Genomic DNA, 13,010 nt, shown 5'->3' with positions numbered 1-13,010 from the left:
GAATCAGTCAAGAACCGCTCTTGGCTGAGGACGCTCAGCGGCCCGAGACTCAGTTGCTCCTCTAAAACGCTGACTCCCGTGGCTGCGCCTGGAGCCTGCAGCAGACAGAGCTGCGGGTCTGGGTGGATCAATGGAGCACTTATTGAGCACCCATTGTGTGCAGCGCACTGGGGCGGCTTGTGGACGTCGTCGTTAAAGCAGAAATAATCCTGTCAGTGTTTTTAATGGGTTCCCTAAAATTTGCAAAATCAGCGCGGCCTCCCCCACTTCTCCAACCCCTTCCCCCCAGGCGGCCTTCCCCCTCCCACCCGCAGGGGCAGCTGGGTCCAGGTGCGCCTGCGCAGGCGCCACTCAGCCTTCACCCGTGGGCAATGGCGTAATCAGGCCAAAATAAACGTCACCTGGGGAGACTGAGGCAGGAGGATGGCGAGATCCGTAGCAGCCTGGGCAGCACCGTGAGACTCGGTCTGAAAACAGAATAATAAAGTAGAGAAGACGCGACTCAGTGTAAGAACACAAGTAAATGTTAAGTTAAACTTCAAAGGGAAATTAAAATTCGAAACAAAACAAATTCACTTCAGAAGTTAATTAGCTAATTTCGTTAAGATGCACGGCCCACAAAGTGAGGCCACAACCCGCGCAGGAGTGAGGTCGCCTGTGCGCCGTCCTCTGCTGGCCGGACTGTGACGGCGGCGTCATCAGGGTCGTGTGGGGTCACAGGCGGACGTCCAGCGTCTCCCCGGGGCCCCCGAGCCTGCAGCTCACTAGTGAGCCGAGGCTGGCCCGCAAGCCCGAGTCCTCTCGCCTCCACTTCCCACGTGGACGCTGGGGATTCGAACTCTGGTCCTCAGGTTCCATCACCCCACAGGGCTCTCCCGGGCTGCGGGGCTGCGCATCAGCCCCAGGGAGGGCTCGGGGGCTCCCTGACCTCACCCCTCCTTCTGCAGCACGGGAAACCGAGGCGCGGCGACGGGGTGTGGTGAAGGTTGGTAGGCCTGGGCCGTGACCTCCCTGTCTCCTCCCAATCCCGGTCTCCGGCCCTCTTGGCTCCACGTCTGGGGTGACTGTAGGGGAGGGGCGACACAAGAGGCCGAGGCAAATTACAGCTGGAGGCGGGGAGGGGTGCGGCTGCGGGCTGGGGTTACCAGTGGGGGTGTGAGGCTGGGGGGAGGTGAGGTCAGGGGGCGGTGACAAGGTTGCGGGGCTACGGCTGGGGTGTGGCTGCAGGGGTGAGGCTGCGGGCAGTGAGGCTGCAGGGCTGGGTGAGGCTGCAGGAGGCTGGGGCAGTGAGGCTGCAGGGCTGGGGTGAGGCTGCAGGGGTGAGGTGTACGGGAGGGGTGGGGTGAGGCTGGGGTGCGCTGCAGGGCTGGGGTGAGGCTGCAGGGGGTGAGGCTGCAGGGTGAGGCTGGGGGGCAGTGAGGCTGCAGGGCTGGGGTGAGGCTGCAGGGGTGAGGCTGGGGGGGGTGAGGCTGCAGGGGTGAGGTGAGGCGAGGGTGAGGCTGCAGGGCTGGGGTGAGGCTGGCAGGGGTGAGGCTTGGCAGGGGGTGCAGGCTGCGGGGTTGGGTCTGGACTGGGGGGTGAGGTCGGGGAGCCGTTGCCGCAGGGGTCGGGGTGCTTCGCAGGGGTGAGGCGGGGGGGGGGCGCCGCTCCCTCCTTCAGGTTGCGGCCAGACCCACGTGACGTGGAAAGGCCTCCGCTGTCGGCACAACCGTGACTCAGTCCATCAGCAAGCGGGCGATGTCTCCTGCGGCTGGTGCCACCTGCTGCCCACGAGGGCGGACCGGGCGACACCTCCCACCCGAGACTCAGTTTCCCCGTCTGTAAAAGGGGGGCAGAGAGGGGGCACTTGAAGGAAACAGCGGCTGTCACACTGCAGCTGCGCAGCCCTGGGCTCCTGACTGAGCCTCTCTGGGCCGCCCCAGCTTGTTGGGACAGGAGACGCCTGGGGCACTGTTCTGTTTCTCTCTGGGATCGGGGCACAGCAGGGCTGGGGTTTTGCAGGGTGCGTAGGAGCCCTCGGGCGGTGGAAAGAAGAAAGGAGACTCCAGAAGGACAGCCCCGTTGCCCAACGTGTCGGGTCCCTTATCTCCCTCAGGGAGCAGCAGCTCCCCAGGGCCACTTCCCGGCCAGCAGGCAGCTCTTGCCCTGGCGAGTTCTTCCTGCAGTCCACCCTCTGTCCTTCCCGCTGCTTGCGCAGGGCCAAGCCAGCTTTAGCCCTGCAGAGCCCTCTCCGCTGCACACAGTCGGTGCTGCGTAAACGCACAAGTAGGTAAGGTAAGGAGCGGCGTCCACCCACCTCTGCCGTGGCGGGGGGTTCCTATTCCCCACTTAAACACAGGAGCCCAGAGAGGCCAAGCACTCACCTAACGTCACACAGCCTGGGCCAGGTCTCCCCTCACCCCGGGCCCCTAGACGTGAAGGAGTCCTCGGTGTCCCCGGTCCAAGTTCCCGGCGTGTCGGAGGCGGGAAGGCCCCGGGGCGCCCTGGCCCAGCTCGGCAGGGGCAGGCGGGGGCAGCGGCCGCGCTTCCGGGGGCGGGCGGGGGGCGGGGGGGCTCATTCACAAATCCGGGGCCGCGGCGATGGCAGCCGCCTCCCGGGCTGTGGGTGGCCTCTGTCCCCGCCCTCCAGCTCGCCTTCCTGGCCGGGGCCGCCGCTCCCCTGGCCGTCTCCGACGCACTGGCTCCGTGGGAGCCGCGCGCGGGGACCTCAGGGGCGTCGCGGCCCAGCATGGAGGTGCCGGGGCCCCCCGTGTCCGGGAAGCCGGGGGAGACGTCGGTCAAATGGCAGCTCTGCTATGACATGGCCGCGAAGATGTGGTGGATGGTGAGCGCGGGGGCGCGCGGGGGCCGGGGGGCGCGGGGCGCGGGGCCGGGGGGCGGGGTCGGGGGCCGGGGGGCGGGGAGCGCGCGGGCCAGGGGGCGCGGGTGCGGGCGCGGGGGCGCACGCGGGGGCCGGGGGCGCGGGGGCGCGGGGGGGGGCGGGGGCGCGGGGGCCGGGGGCGCGGGGGGCGCGGGGCGGGGCGCGGGGGGGGGGCGGGGCGCGGGGGTCGCGGCGGGGGCCGGGGAGCCGCGGGGCCAGGGCGCGGTGGGGCGCAGGGGCGCACGCAGGGGGCCGGGGGCGCGGGGAGCGCGCGGGACGGGGGCGCGGGGAGCGCGCGGGGCCGGGGGCGGGGAGCGCGCGGGGGCGGGGGCGCGGGGGCGGGGGGGGGGGGCGGGACGCAAGGGGGACAGGGGGCGCGCGCGGGGCCGGGGGGCGGGGGGCGCGGGGGCGCAGGGGCGCACGCGGGCGGGGGGCGTGGGACCGGGGCGCGGGGGGCGGGGGCGGGGCGCGGGGGTCCGGGGGCGCGGGGCGGGGGGCGCTCTGCGCGCTCCCACTGAGGGCACCGAGGCGGCCCACGGGGGAAGGCGGCCGCCCAGGCCACTGGGCCTCATCCCGGGGCTCCACGGGGTCCCCGGGTCCCCAGGGCCCAGTGACCCGCCTGAGCCCCTCCATCCTGGCGGGAAAGGAACCCACGGGGAGCGATGAGGTGGTGGGGCGTCTTCTGTCGGGGCGATGTCGCCCCACACCAAGGACACTTCTGGAAGCTTCTCGGGGGAGCCAGGGGTGGACTCGGCCATGGGGCAGCCGCATGGCCTGGTCCGTCCAGCAGCCCCAGAGCGGCTCGGTGGCCTGTCCCCTCAGCGTGGCCTCCTCCTCCGTGCGGGTCTGGGCCCCACGTCGCTGGGGGACCTTGTGCCGTGTCCCACCCTCTCTGGGCCGCAGGTTTCTTGGCGGGGACGTGGTCTGTGGCCGGGGCTCCTGGGGACCGCTGGGCCTCGAGGTGGGATGAGGGGCCTCGTGGCTGGCGACGTCCCCCGTAGCCACTTTCTGGGGAGAATGTGCGGCATCAGCGGGCATCCCTGGACGCAGGTCACGGCTCTGCCCTCCTGAGCTCCGTCAACATTTATTGAGCACTCGCTGTGTACCAGGGTCCGCAGAACTCCAGTGGGGGTGGAGAATTCACATAATGATGCCAACAGTCAGGAGAGGGAAGGCGGGGACCCGGGGGCCAGGGTAGCCTCCCGAGGAGGGGACGTCGGAGCTGAGATGCGCGCATGGTGGAATTCACCAGAAGTTAGGAAGTAGCCAGAGCTGACCAAGGCCCCAGGGCAGGGCGCAGCCTGGTGATGGAGGAAGGAGCCGGCTGCGACCCTGCGGTAGGTGGGGACGGCAGTGGAGACCGAGCAGGGACTTGCCCTGGGTCTGTTTTAAAGTCCCCTGCGTTCTGAGGGCAGAGCTGGGCTGGGGTGTTTTCAGACCATGAAGGGGTGGAACTGGGGTTCTAGAAGAAGCCCCCAGGGACTGAGCTGTCAAAGTCACACAGAGAGACGGGTGTAAGCCTGAGGTCAGAGGTTAGAGGTCAGACTACCACAATCCAGTCTGCAGGGTCTGGAAACAGTGGAAGAAACCCAGTCCCAGTGTCCAAAATAAAGAGGCAGGCGGATCTCTGTGAGTTCGAGGCCAGCCTGGGCTACAGAGTGAGATCCAGGACAGCCAGGGCTGCACAGAGAAACCCTGTCTCAAAATAAAATAAAATAAAATAGATGCCAGGCAGTGGTGGCGCAGCCTTTAATCCCAGCACTCGGGAGGCAGAGGCAGGTGGAGCTCTGAGAGTTCAAGACCAGCCTGGTCTACAGAGTGAGTTCCAGGATAGCCTGGGCTACAAAGAGAAACCCTGTCTTGAAAAACTAAAAAAATAAGTAAATAAAGTAAACAAACATAAAACCAGAAGCTGGGGTGTGGGTGCGCAGCAGAGCATTTCTCCATGGTATGCAAAGGCCCTGGGGTCTCTGTAAAATATAAAATAGAACTTCATTGTGAACCCAGCCAGAGGGGGAGGGGACCCAGCCCAGGCCAGACAGCGTGTGTGTGTGTGTGTGTGTGTGTGTGTGTTCATGCATGTGCACATGCGCACTGAGTCCCCTTGCATGGGTTGACCTGCGCGTTACCTGTAAGGTGGAGCCTCCTGGCCTGGAGCTCGCTGACTGGCCATCCACAGGAGCCCCTGGACTCAAACCTGGGTCTGCATGCTGCAAGGCCTTCCTGTGACTGACCTAGCGTCTCCCTGGCTACGAGTTCTCATAACTGCACTTTCCACGCTGTCCACTCTCCTGCTGGTGTGTTCAGTAACAGCCTCCCTGCCTCAGTTTCCTCACCTGCTAGCGTGGGGGATGGGCGGGTGACTCGGCCTCCGTGAAGGGCTCTCCATGGGGTGGGTCAGGAACTGTGTAATAGTCACGGAAACCAAGCAGGAGGCATTGTGGTTAGATTCCAGAAGGACTTCCGCTGGCCGCCTTGATTGGGCACCTATTATGTGTCCTGGTGAAGCGGGGCGCCCCACCCGCCCGGCCTGGCCTGTTGGGGAGATCAGAGAGCAGAAGTGACAGATGAGTGTGTCAGCCTCAGATCCAGGGCGCGCTGAGAAGGGCGAGGAGAGGAGCACGCGTGATTAGGAAGACTGGAAGACCCGGACGGCAATGGCTCAGGGGCTGCCGCTGGGCAAAGGCCCCGGCGTGGGGCACAGGGGCCCTGGGGCAGGACAGAGCCTGGCTCTCGGGAGGAGCTGCAGGAGGCCCCCGTGGCTGCCCTGCGTCCAGGGACACAGACAGAAGGGGAGAGAAGGGGGCAGGGCCCAGGGCCAGCTGCGTCGCAGGCCACGGAGCCATGGAGGACGGCAGACAGGTGGAGTTCCCTCTCCACCAAGTGGCTGCCCGTTGCTTGCCGCCGCCGGTCTGCGCCACCCACCACCTTCTGCGCCACACTGCCGCGCAGGGTCCCTGGTCGCTGTCTCCCCAGCCCGCGCCCGCCAGGCCGCCGCCCACTCTGCCCACATCTGAGGCTCCGCGGAGCCGGACAGTCTGATGCAAACCACGGAATGTTCCCCGGAGCGCCCAGCGGGATGTTGGGGAGCAGAGGGAGGCGGGAGACCCAGTTGAAAGACAGAGCAGGGCCAAGCTGGGGCCATGGGGAGGCATCGGAGCTGTTGACACCCACAGCCCCAGATGCAGGGCACAGAGATGCGGACCTAACACTGGAAAACATGGAAATGGAGCCCTGAGGGGCTGCTCTCTGTCCACAAGGATGGAGTTGGAGATGGAAACCTGAACCCAGGTCTTTGGGGAAGGAAGGTGCTGAGAACTGCTGAAAAGCCAGGGGGTAGAAACTAGTCACACATAGTAGATAGGATTTGGTGAGTGGGATGGTTGAATGGATGGATGGATGACTGGGTGGGTGGATGGATGGGTGGATGGACGGATGGATGGATGGATGGATGGTGGATGGATGGTGGGTGGGTGGGTGGACGGATGGGTGGATGGATGGATGGATGGATGGATGGATGGGTGGATGGGATGGATGGGTGGGTGGATGGATGGATGGGTGGGTGGATGGATGGATGGGTGGGTGGGTGGATGGATGGGTGGGTGGGTGGATGGATGGGTGGGTGGGTGGATGGATGGATGGGTGGGTGGATGGATGGATGGGTGGGTGGGTGGATGGATGGATGGATGGGTGGATGGGTGGGTGGGTGGATGGATGGGTGGATGAGTGGATGGATGGAAGGGTGGGTGGATGGATGGATGGATGGATGGGTGGATGGACTGGGTGGGTGGATGGATGGGTGGATGACTGGGTGGGTGGGATGGATGGGTGGATGGATGGATGGATGGTGGTGGGTGGGTGGATGGATGGGTGGGTGGATGAATGGGTGGATGAGTGGATGGATGGAAGGGTGGGTGGATGGATGGATGGGTGGATGGATGGGTGGATGGATGGATGGGTGGATGGGTGGATGACTGGGTGGGTGGATGGATGGGTGGATGGATGGATGGATGGGTGGGTGGGTGGATGGATGGATGGATGGGTGGGTGGATGGATGGATGGGTGGGGGGTGGATGGATGGATGGGTGGGTGGATGGATGGATGGGTGGGTGGATGAATGGGTGATGAGTGGATGGATGGAAGGGTGGTGGATGGATGGGTGGATGGGTGGGTGGATGGATGGATGGGTGGGTGGATGAATGGGTGGATGAGTGGATGGATGGAAGGGTGGGTGGATGGATGGGTGGATGGGTGGATGGATGGATGGGTGGGTGGATGGATGGATGGATGGATGGGTGGGTGGATGAGTGGATGGATGGATGGATGGATGGGTGGTGTGGATGGATGGATGGATGGATGGATGGGTGGGTGGATGGATGGGTGGATGGATGGATGGGTGGATGGATGGATGGATGGATGGGTGAATCGGTGAGTAAGTGGATGGTAGATGGTGGATGGATCGATTTGTTGTTTTATGTCACTTCTTATTGGCTGATAGGCTGTGCTAACTTCCAAGTTAGATTTTTCTCTAGATGCTTCATGTTTAGAATCCCAGCACTCAGCTGGACTGTGGCGGCGGCACACACCTTTAATCCCAGGACACAGGAGGCAAAGGCAGGTGGATCTCTATGAGCTTGAGGGATAGCTCGATCTACAAAGCCAGTTCCCGGGCAGCCTGTGCTAACTGGAGATATTCTGGGGGAGGAATTTTTTTTAAAGGAAATAAGGAGTCAGTTCGGACTGTCCATGTTGAGCTACTGCCTGACCTGGAAGTTCTGTCCCAGGCTCCATGTGCTGGAAAGACAGAAGGGTGCCCCCCACCCTGTCCTCTGCCCCTCATGAGTACAGCCGCAGCGACATATCAACTTAACAACAGAAGCAACACAGAGATCACTCTCTGGTCTCACTCTGTGGATCGTGTGGTCGGGGTGCAGGGGAGGCTCCACCTGCTGCCACGTCTGCGCTTCCCCTGTCTGCCCGCCACGGGCACTCTCTGAGGTGATGCCCCCCACACTGGGCCCGGGACCCACCACAGCGAAATCAGTGGAAAATTAGATGCCGCCTGTGTGCTGGGGACGGGCCGCCCAGCCATCTCCTAATGACCCGTTCCTGGGGATTGTTCCCATCTGGCGCAGCCGGGGTTGGGGCTCCCCCCATGCCACCCAATTTGAGGGGCACAGGCATTCTTGCGGCTCCAGTGACGGATGCAGATGTGGCCTTTGTGGAGTCAGGCGGGGATGTTCTCCAGGTTCTGTGGATGGACCCCTTGGGCTCCGCGTCTGTGCTTCTACCCCAGGGTTCGGGCTGTCCCTACAGCCAAGGGACCCTGTCACCTCCAAACGACGGTATCTGTGCCCTGCGACCTCCTCGTTCTGCACCCTGCCTGGAGGGGTCTCCACAGGTTTAGACAGGTGTTCCCTTACCCAGTGGGCAGCTGTGTGTCTCTGGGTGAATTGTGGTCCTACTCTGTGCCTTGTGTCCATGTGTGGAGTCAGAGGCACGAACCCGGCTGTGGGGCGTCAGCTGAAACCTGTGGATTGTGGAGGAATCCGCATCTTTACACTCACAGGCCTCGGTGGGCAGAGTGCCGGCCAGCGTCGCATGATCATGGCCTCGACCCAGTGCCTAGGGGGCCAAGGCAGACCATCCAGGCCAGTTTGGGCCAGTTCCAGGACGGCTCTGTGACACTGCTGACTCAGGAGCCCCTGGCTCAGAGTGGGTGGAGGCCACAGACTGAGCTGAGTCCAGGGCGCTCTAATCCTTCCGACCCAGGTAAACAAACAAAAATACCACGGAAGTGTTGCGTATCACAAAAGCCAGAAATCAAGGTGTGGGGCCGGGCAGTGCTGGGAACTGACCCCGGGGCTCGCGCACTGCGGGACTGAGGGATAACGTCCACTGCAGGCTGACTTTGTGTGCAGCCGCATAGGAGCTCGCGTGTGGGATCCTGAGCCGTGCAGACCGCGGCCACGCAGGCCTGTGGCCGTGGGTGTAATGCCCGAGGCGGACGCGAGAGGGCAGCGCAGGACCGCGAGCCGACGTCCGCGGCTGTGGCTGCTCGGCAGGGCGGAGGCCAGTGTCTGTGGGTGTCCGCGGGGGACAGCAGTGTCTGTGGGTGTCCGCGGGGGACAGCAGTGTCTGTAGTGTCCACGGGGGACAGCAGTGTCTGTGGGTGTCCGCGGGGGACCGTGACAGCGGTGTCTGTGGGTGTCCGCGGGGGACCGTGACAGCGGTGTCTGTGGGTGTCCGCGGGGGACCGTGACAGCAGTGACTGTGGGTGTCCGCGGGGGACAGCAGTGTCTGTGGGTGTCCGCGGGGGACAGCAGTGTCTGTGGGTGTCCGCGGGGGACAGCAGTGTCTGTGGGTGACCGTGACAGCAATGACTGTGGGTGTCCGTGACAGCAGTGTCTATGGGTGTCCGCGGGGACCGTGACAGCGGTGTCTGTGGGCGTCCGCGGGGGACAGCAGTGATTGTGGGTGTCCGCGGGGGACAGCAGTGACTGTGGGCGTCCGCGGGGCACTGTGGGGACTTCAGGTGACTGTTTAATCCACGTGGATTTGAAAACCAGGTTGTGTCTGCGTGACTGTGACCTTGGAGCCAAGCACCCCAGTTATTTCATTCATGCACAGTTGGCTTCTTTTCTTCTGTTCTAAACATTAATCCAGAGTCTTCCTAAGTTAGGCGGGGCTCCACCTGACCACGCCCCCAGCCCCTCACTGGGGATTCTAGGCGGGGCCGCACCCTGACCACGCCCCCAGCCCCTCACTGGGGATTCTAGGCGGGGCTCCACCCTGACCACGCCCCAGCCCTCACTGGGGATTCTAGGCGGGGCTCCACCCTGACCACGCCCCCAGCCCTCACTGGGGATTCTAGGCGGGGCTCCACCCTGACCACGCCCCCAGCCCCTCACTGGGGATTCTGGGCGGGGCTCCACCCTGACCACGCCCCCAGCCCCTCACCGGGGATTGTGGGCGGGCTCCACCCTGACCACGCCCCAGCCCCCTCACTGGGGATTCTAGGCGGGGCTCCACCCTGACTACGCCCCCAGCCCCCCTCACTGGGGATTCTAGGCGGGGCTCCACCCTGACCACGCCCCCAGCCCCTCACCGGGGATTGTGGGCGGGGCTCCACCCTGACCACGCCCCCAGCCCCCCTCACTGGGGATTCTAGGCGGGGCTCCACCCTGACCACGCCCCCAGCCCCTCACTGGGGATTCTGGGCGGGGCTCCACCCTGAGTTCCGTCTCCAGTCCTGGTTCTTTGCCCAGGCTGGTCCAGACTTGGTGCTCATCCTGCCTCAGCCTCCATAATAACCGAGAGCACAGTCCTTGCTGCCAGTCGCCTCTGAGCTGAGTGTCACAAACTTTGTCTTAACGAAGCTTGGCTCTGGCGATGGCTCTGGCGTTGAGCGCACAGGGAGGCCCGGGTTCGGCTCACCGCCCGTCCGTACCCCAGTTCCAGCGGCTGCGACGTCCTTACCAGGCCACTGCGTGCACGTGATAGAGACATCCATGCCGTCAAAACTAAGGATAGCTGTGGCCAAGTCGTCCCCATGGCAACCAAACACGGACAAAATATGGGACGAGTGGGTGTGGCCGTTTACCAATAAAACTTTACTAACAAACTGGGTGTGCGCGGTCTGGGGTGGAGTTCCATCTCTGCGAACTCAGTGTGACCACGAGTTCTCGCTGACTGGACCAACCCTGCGCCCGAGAGGAGTCGGTGGTGTTGTCACACACACACAGACACACACACACAGACACACACACAGACACACACACACACACAGACACACACACACAGACACACACACAGACACACACACACAGACACACAGACACACACACACACACACACACACACACACACAGACACACAACACACACACAGACACACACACACAGACACACACAGACACACACACAGACACACAGACATACACACAGACACACACACACACACAGACACACACACACAGGCACACAGACACACACAGACACACGCACACACAGACACACACACACACAGACACACACACAGACACACACACACAGACACACACACAGACACACACACACAGACACACACAGACACACACAGACACAGACACACACACACAAGACACACAACACACACAGACACACACACAACACACACACAACACACACAACAGGCAACACACAGACACAACACACACAGACACACACACAGACACACACAGACACACACACACGCACAGACACACACACACACAGACACAGACACACAGACACAGACACACAGACACACAGACACACACACACAGACACACAGACACACACACACACACACACAGACACACACAGACACACACACACACACAGACACACAGACACACACACACACACACACAGACACACACAGACACACACACACAGACACACAGACACACACATACACACACAGACACACACAGACAGACACACACACAGACACACACAGACACACACAGACACACACAGAGACACACGCACGCACGGTTCGTCCTGGCCAGATAATGGTGTGTGACTGCGGCCCTCAGCACTGCGGCGCCGCCGTCCGTGGCCCGCGGGTCCGTCCCCATGACATCTCCGGGCACAGAGCGAGCTCCTCCTCCAGGTCGGGCGGTCACCCGGCCGTGGCACCGGCGCCACCACAGCTGCCGAGCTCACCGTGGCCCCCGACCCCACTGTCCGTTCCCAGCCCGCGCAGGCTCCGGGCCGCGAGCGGTCATTGAAGGCCGCGCTGTCTGCCGCCCAGGCCGTCGCCTGCCTTACCCCGGCTCCGACCTCGGTGCCCGCACAACCGCGCCTGCCGATCCCTTCACCGGGGACCGCAGCAGGCCCAGGGCAGGGTCCTGCGCGCGGCTGGGCCAGCGACTCGGTTCCCAGACCGCCATGCCCCTGTGCCCGCCTTCCCGCCTGGCTCCGGGCCGGCCTCAGCCTGCTGCACAAACAAACACCCCCGCAGAGGCCGGGGAGGGTGGGGCGGAGGGGCGGGCCAGCTGCACGGGAAGCCGAGGCAGGAACATCAGGGGTTCAAGGCCAGCCTGGGCCAGTTAGAGGCACAATGCCTCAAAAATAAAATAGGGTGGGGGCGTGGTCAGGGTGGAGCCCCGCCCAGAATCCCCAGTGAGGGGCTGGGGGCGTGGTCAGGGTGGAGCCCCGCCCAGAATCCCCAGTGAGGGGCTGGGGGCGTGGTCAGGGTGGAGCCCCGCCCAGAATCCCAGTGAGGGGCTGGGGGCGTGTCAGCGGTGGAGCCCCGCCTGGGGGCGTGGTCAGGGCAGGCGGCCCTTCCTTCCTGGGGTGTCCCCCCGGCACCCCCGGCCTGGCCGCGGTCCCGGAGGCCGAAGCACTAAACGTGCCCCGCCGCCCTCGGTTTGCCCTCAGGCGCCTCTAAGCCGGGAGTCTGAGCTCCAGCTTCCGGCGCCAGGGCAAGCGCCCCTCCGACTTCCTGTCGCTCGGCGGTTGTTCTAGGCCCCGCACTGGTGTCCTGCGGTCTGCCTGCCCCGCTCGGTCGCAGGGCCGCGCAATCCGGCAGACCGGGGATGACGGCAGGGGACACTGAGGCACGGAGGCGAGTCCGGGGTGGCAGAGCCGCCGGCGCTGTGACGCCCGGAACCCGGCCCGGTTTCCCCCCGACGCCCCGGCCGGCGTGCCGGGGCAAGCTCCCGGGTTGCAGCAAGCGCCCGTGCCACGTGCCCAGTGCGTGTGCCAAGGCCCCGGCGGGCGGCCGGGGCCGTTGGGGAGGGGTGCACGGGCTGAGCATCACCCTCCCGCGCAAGCCGCCTCCCCCACCCTACCCCAACCCACCCCCGCTCGGGGAGGCCCACCAGTGGAATCCAGCGCAAGTGAGGGGCAGCGCCAGGGAATTAAGATGGAGTCGGCGAGCGTCATGGCCAGCTGACCGTGGCGGCCAAATCAGGAGGCGGTAGAGCTGCACAAGTGCCAAATCAGAAGGCCAAGGAACAGAGGGACCTCAGCGCAACTAAGTCTGTCCTGAGGAGGCGGGTCCCCGCCCCCAGGTGACAGGCGAGTGGGTAGGAAGCTCATCGGCCTGCGCACGGTGTGCGGCCAGGGGACGCCACGACCGGCTTCCTGCCTCGCTTCCGCGCGCTGCCTCTCCCGCATTT

The 13,010-nt window shown here is 64.3% G+C and overlaps 1 protein-coding gene across 1 annotated transcript; it reads right to left on the bottom strand.

The window, feature by feature from the left end:
• Positions 1 to 714: 714 nt before the first annotated feature.
• On the bottom strand, positions 715 to 2,730 carry LOC114689429 (basic proline-rich protein-like). The gene is made up of 4 exons (XM_028863718.1): positions 2,364 to 2,730; positions 1,872 to 2,185; positions 1,331 to 1,818; positions 715 to 1,258 (listed from the first exon to the last, which is right to left on the bottom strand). Exons 1-4 carry the CDS (start codon positions 2,728 to 2,730, stop codon positions 715 to 717), a joined length of 1,713 nt encoding a protein of 570 aa, XP_028719551.1.
• Positions 2,731 to 13,010: the final 10,280 nt, after the last annotated feature.

The sequence above is a fragment of the Peromyscus leucopus genome, chromosome 22 (genome assembly GCF_004664715.2).
Source record: "Peromyscus leucopus breed LL Stock chromosome 22, UCI_PerLeu_2.1, whole genome shotgun sequence".
NCBI classification, from domain to species: Eukaryota; Metazoa; Chordata; class Mammalia; order Rodentia; family Cricetidae; genus Peromyscus; species Peromyscus leucopus.
Note: the sequence above shows the minus strand (reverse complement) of the source record. Positions and strands in the feature narration are given on the sequence as shown.

What these genes read in the sequence shown, in the direction of transcription:
- LOC114689429 (XM_028863718.1), bottom strand. Translation starts at nt 2,730, where the DNA reads ATGCTGGGCCGCGACGCCCCTGAGGTCCCCGCGCGCGGCTCCCACGGA. An exon ending in CCCAGGGCTGCGCAGCTGCA is followed by an intron (nt 1,819 to 1,871) that starts GTGTGACAGCCG and finishes CCCCTTTTACAG; the next exon opens with ACGGGGAAACTGAGTCTCGG. An exon ending in AGCCTCACCCCACCCCTCCC is followed by an intron (nt 1,259 to 1,330) that starts GTACACCTCACC and finishes AGCCTCACCCAG; the next exon opens with CCCTGCAGCCTCACTGCCCG.